The sequence below is a fragment of the Python bivittatus genome, unplaced genomic scaffold (assembly GCF_059951505.1).
Source record: "Python bivittatus isolate LINGU-HERP-01145 unplaced genomic scaffold, Pbiv_v1 ctg000580_np1212, whole genome shotgun sequence".
Lineage (NCBI taxonomy): Eukaryota > Metazoa > Chordata > Lepidosauria > Squamata > Pythonidae > Python > Python bivittatus.
Genome location: NW_028277087.1, coordinates 16015660 through 16021659, shown reverse-complemented (window position 1 = coordinate 16021659; position 6000 = coordinate 16015660). Strand labels below are relative to the sequence as shown.

The window sequence follows — 6000 nt, the reverse complement described above, 5'->3', positions numbered from 1 at the left end:
TCCCCCAAATATAATTAGCATTGACTTTGGAACATTTATGACTGATTAAAGCTAGCAAATCTTATTATGGCCAAAAGATTATGATTTTAGTAAGAGGAAATGCACCAGAAGCTATTTTTTATGAAATGAATGAATGAAAGTGTGTCTCTGTGTGTATTTACTTCTGTTATATATTCCTGGATTTCCTCTGGAATGCAAAACCTCACGAAATGCTGATTGATCTGTTGGAAAGAAGTCACCATTTCCAGAAAGTATTTGTTTTTCCTTCTTCTGAGAGGATCAGGGGTATACCCAAGGAAAAGGAGGGTCTTGAATCCAGTTGGATTTGGCTTGGGATGAATGGGAAGGTTGCATGTTGTCAAAGTCTGTTATGTGAATTTCCTTTCTGAAAGGGAGGATGGAATATGCTAGAGCAGGGTTTCTCAACCTTGGCAACTTTAAGACGTGCGGACTTCAACTCCTAGAATTCCCCAGCCAGCATATGCTGGCTGGGGAGTTCAGGGAGTTGAAGTCCACATGTCTTAAAGTTGCCAAGGTTGAGAAACCCTGTGCTAGAGAATGGGCTTCCTCCCAAATGATTTTGATCAAGGCAAGCATTTCTTTCTTGAAGCCAGGTTGTTTAGTATTCACAATGGCCAAATGGTAATCGTCATTAGCATTACTGGGCCAGATTATTCCCCAGTGGAGCAAGATTAATGTCTCTCCACTCCCCAGTTTACCTGTCTGAATGTGTGCATGTGTCTCACAGTCTCAGCCTCCCACTACTTTGGAAACTCTTGAGGCTCCTGAATCTTTCCATGGAGAACACATGTCCCTCCAACCCCAGCCCCAAATTCCTATCTCTGCCTTGCTTTAATGTGTGAATGCTATGCCTGAGCATGAGTTAAAATCTCTATCATGCCACCATTCAATCCAGCTTTCCACATCTGGAGGAGATAGGTGGCATATACATTTAATAGTAAAATAAATACACCAGATGAATTCACATGAAGAGTGTGTTGGTGAATTTTCACTGAAGATTACAAGAAGAAATTGAAACAAAGATGTTAAATAAAAGATTCAACCTTTATTTAAAATACAATGCATTTGTACATAGTCTTTATTATGTCTTGGACTATTGAAGACAACACTGGTTTATCCCTTGGTGTTGGGTGGGTTGGGGAACCCCCGGTGGCTAGTGTTAATTTTAAAGTGAGACACCCCCCCCTCCCCAAACTCTAGGCAACTAAGTAAATTGTTGTTAAGGGCTTTGTGGCACAGCTATAACAAAGTCAGGAACTTAACTTACATTAAAAATATACTGTAAGGCCAATATATTTGATACTATTGCGATTCTTCCTACTTTGGCTTGTGAGGCTAGCTTTAAAAGAAAGAAAAACCTGTACACATTTATAAAATTTGTGTTTTTCTTTTTACATTAGTTACATAAAACAAAACAAAAAATCTTATACTTCATAGACCTTTACTTCATATCATTATGAAAAGATTTTGCATATCATCTTAGATAAAGAGTGGCTATGCTGGTGAATACTAAAGGTGTTTGTAATACAATACGGTGTTAAAAAAATAAAGAGGGCAGGAAATAGAGAAATGCACGACATATAAATGATTATCAAAAGGAAAAACAGATAACACTTGGAACCAAATTTGCCAGTATTTTTCAAGGCCATTCAGGCTTGTTTTTACAAAAACCTTCAGGCCCCTGTAAGAGACCCAATTATGTCCTAAGAGCTCAACTTGGTGCCTTCCAGATGTCCTGGACTTCAGTTCTCGATACCCGAACCAGAATACTTGGAATTCTGGGAATTGTGGTCTAGGGCATCTGAAGGACAGCAGCATGAGAAAGGCTAATGTAGTGTAAAAAACGTAAGGGATAAAGGACACAGTCCACCAAGCACCATGATGCACATGAGAGCCCAGGCACAAACCCCACTGAAATACATGGGGAAGAAGGGCAGCCAAAAAAAGAAAAAAAAAAACCCTTCCTGGATTGCACACCAAAAATTCTACCTTAAACATAGGAAGGAAGTTGAACACATGGATGTCAATTTTACAATATATATATATTTGTTTAAAAACCTCATAAAACATGCATTAAACATGATAAATACACTTCATATAGATTAGGCCCTGGGTATCTATATAGTTAAATGGCTTAGAGTTTTAATGTTTTTTTAAACTGATTTGGTTAGCTTACATTTGTCAGAAATTAACCTGATCGCCACCTCATTTTGCTAAGTGAGGGGATAAGAGGCACAAACTTAGGCATTGCATGATCTATGTTTTGGTTTTGTGTAGCAGATTAACGGAAGCGCTGTTTAGCGCACGTAAAAATTGATCTGCTAATGCAAATTTCCTTATTAAAAAAGAAAAGATACACTTCAAGCTTAACTTGATTAAGCAGCATATTTCCAAGAACAGCTTTTGAGTTAAATATTAATATGGCCATTTAGTTTATGTCAGTAGAACAGGCAGTCTTATCCAACTCACACCCAGCCACTGGTCAGCTTGTAGAACATCTCTTCATCTAAGCTTTCATTCTGATCTTTTGCACGTGTTGACAGGAAAATGTAGCCACCAATAAACTCATGCACCACTTTGCAATCCACTTCAGTGCAGATGAAAGATACTCGGACGTCATCTGCAAATTCTACAGTTACCTAGAAGTGCAAGAAATCCAGCACATGTTTTATAAGACCTTAAGGGTTTTCTTCTACAATACTGTCACAAAGCTCACATTGGGATAAGAATAAATACACTTCCTCCAACCAACTCAAAGCAGCTTACATGGCTGTTATTCCATTCTGTCCTTGCCCAACCTGAGAACAGAGTGGGGTTGGTGTGTGCAACGGACCACAAGCTGCTACATAAGAAGAGAAAGTGAATATCCACAGCTTGTTCCTAATTGTCCAAATCATGGTTTGGAAGATTGGGATGCGAAGCCTGAAAAGGGACCTAATTATTTTCTGATGACCAGAACAAGAATAAAGGTTAAGAAGGTGTTAACAGCCTTCTAAATCCTGGGGAAACTGCAGCCAGTGTAATCTAGTGGTCAAAAATGAAATCCCTGCTTTGAAATTCTATCTCAGCTGCCAACCTACTAAATGACTTTAAGTCCAGCCACTTCTTTGAGGCTCCTGTTTTACAACATTGATAACATTTCATTAGTAAGATATGTTAAATGGTATGTTCAACATTTGAAATGCTAAATGCTGTTACGTTATGGCTGAGCTTAGCCTGCTGGGTTCCACAGGCATTGAGAAGTCCTACTGTTGTCCATAAAAGGTTATTGCAAACTCAGTATAGGATCAGACTGGTTTCTCTGAGAGGCAGTTCATATGTATGTATCTTTTCTTATGACTACCAAATTGGAAGGATTTTCAACAACTCTACATTTGAGAATTTAGCTTTCTTATCAAGGGAACATGACATCCTTCAACAAGACACAAGCACATTAAATATCAGATCATCAGTTAGCAAGTGCTGTTTCAGCTGGTCATATGAATTCTTCCATCTACCAAGTTCTGGATCTCCAAAATGTTATGTAAGAGTGTGACATAAGAAGCTCTTTCTTTACTTCTTTACTTAGAACAACACTGCTTTTTGTGAGTTTAGAAAGATTGGGATGTTACACTCTCCTTCCCATTTCTTCTTAATAACAAAACAGAGCAGAGTCAGCTTCACAACTAAGAAGAGAGGCTGCTAACAGATAAGAGCTTGTTCTGGCTTTTTTTTAAAAAAAGATGAACAGTATGCAAGAAATAAAAGCAAAGACATCACCAAAGCCTAAAGGCAGAAAATACAATCTTGTACTTTAAACAACCTAAACCAAAAATTGCAGTCAACAGAGTATCTAAGATTTTAGCATATCCAGAAAGCTTTGTGGGAAAGGCCTTGCTTACCATTTTGATTTCCCAATTCACATTCCACTGTTTCATGTTGCTGAACCGCCACGTCTTGATGGCATCACTGGTGCCAGCATCCATCCTTATCAGCCGGTTGTAAGCAATTCCAATAAGTTCTTCCTTCTTACCCCCTTGGAACCTGCATTTTTTGCATTTTAGAAGGAACATCTTCAGCAATGTTTCATTCAAGTCCAAAAATGATCAGAACATTCAATAAGAATTATCTGTCTTCTGAGAAGCTATTCCCTTGTATGTGCATTCAAATGACCTTGCATGATTTACTGTAACAGGGATAAACCTTAAGCAAGCCTCCCACTTGCCTTCTGCCAGTCAGCTTCTACACAACAAGTATAGTTCCACCTTGCTTCTGCTTTAATGTTAACAGGACTTATCAGTCTCATATAGAGGTATTAACGAATCCCCTGCTTTGTAGCATGTCAAATCAAGATTTTTTTCCCCTCTGTCAAGGCAAAATGTAACAGGTAAGCTCCTGTATGGTTAGACACTTGGGGAATTTTTAAACCTTTGAATTTAGATCTATATTGTCTATACTAGCTATCTCAGAAAGCCATGTTTGTATTTGAAAACTGGCTCTCTATCAGATTATTCTACTGCTTTTCATTTCAGTCATTCTTGTAATGAATAATTATTTATTAATTATTTTTAGTTTTTTTAAAAAAGAAGATAAAAAAGTAATGTTTTCCCCTTTACTCAAGTTGGGCAAAGTGCTCTTTACTTGCTGTGCAAAATTCAATACTTATGAACAGCTGTCATAACCCAAGGAGCCTCAGCCTCCCGTAATTGCCCAGAAGAAAATGATAGCACAGATATTGGCACAACTGGAATTTTTGGCTGGACATTTATGGAACCACAGACCTTGCAATAAAGTGTGTAATGCCGAACTCTGGTAGGGATTGCCAAGCTTGTATAAACCTCATCTTGGCTTCAATAAGGCTCATCTGAGCGACATTCTGATGGGCCTCTAAGATCCGAGCAGTGATCTGTAAGGGTGATACAGAAACACTTGAGGCGACTGATCTGAATTTAAGATACAATTTATAAGAGATGGGAAGGGGGGCAGAATGAAGGGAGAGGAGTGCCAAGAGAGAGACAAAGAAATGAGGGAGGAAGAAGAGGTGATCCAACACTACTTGGTTCCCCCCCCCACCTCACTTTAACCTGTGAAATGTCTCTTCTATCATCTGTTAACTGTCAGTTTAATACTAATTAGAGAACATTTTCTTCTATATGTGCATTTCCTGAAACTGGGGCTTCTTTTGTATCCCTTAAAAAATGGAATGTTCAGAGGAACAGCTGTACATCAATACATCATGTGAAGTGAAATGGGAGGATGAGGTTGAAGAGGCTTCATGGGACAAAGAACTATCTGGGATTATGCAGGCTCAGATACTCTTCCTTCTAATGAAGAATTGGCTTTAATGTACAAAGATACTAGAGTGGGCTACAAACATCAGCTATTTGCAGGATTGGAATTAGGAATAATGGCATGAAGGTTAAAGAAAAATAATACATTCCCTACAGCAAGCAAAAAAATGCACTGTTTTTATAACAAATGTGGCAAAAATTTGGCTTCCTGAATGTTTGTTACTTAAAATAACAGGAAACAAATTATTTTCTCTCCACTTGAATTCAGAAGAAATAACTCTGTGTGTGCACATGTGTGTTTTTGGATTCAAATAGGAACCTTGGGCAACTGTAGCCGGTTTGCAGTTCCCTCTCCCTTCCCCATAGCTGTGTTTGCATTGTACCCTGAATCACAAATAGCCAATCACATGGTAATCTAGCATGTGGTTAATCATGCAAACCAAGAAAATTAGACGTTGGGTAACTCGTGATTAAGTTCACTGTAAATGTAACATATGGAAACATAGTCTACAATTCTTCCTCCTGTCCATTCCTTTTTTTTCTTTCTGTTCTAATCCATAAAAAACCAAGCTTGTCAACATACATCCCCAAACAAATGCAAAATGCATTGGAGGAAATTGTCTGCCCTGATAGATGGATAAATGGGTTGGTGGGTATGCAAAGAAAGAAAAAAATCCCAATCTTCATCCTCATTCTACTCTTCATTTGT

At 38.2% G+C, this 6000-nt stretch overlaps 1 protein-coding gene across 7 annotated transcripts in view; it reads right to left on the bottom strand.

The window, feature by feature from the left end:
• Positions 1–1046: 1046 nt before the first annotated feature.
• The window catches only part of FERMT2 (FERM domain containing kindlin 2), a 93199-nt gene continuing 88245 nt past the window's right edge, over positions 1047–6000 (bottom strand). For all 7 annotated transcript variants that reach the window (XM_007424099.3, XM_007424097.3, XM_025164030.2 and 4 more), the window contains 3 exons: positions 4782–4906; positions 3903–4044; positions 1047–2660 (listed from right to left, as the gene is read on the bottom strand). In XM_007424099.3, the coding sequence (XP_007424161.1) occupies positions 2487–2660; positions 3903–4044; positions 4782–4906 (441 nt within the window). In that variant the 3' untranslated portion in view covers positions 1047–2486. The remainder of the gene's footprint in view (positions 2661–3902; positions 4045–4781; positions 4907–6000) is intronic.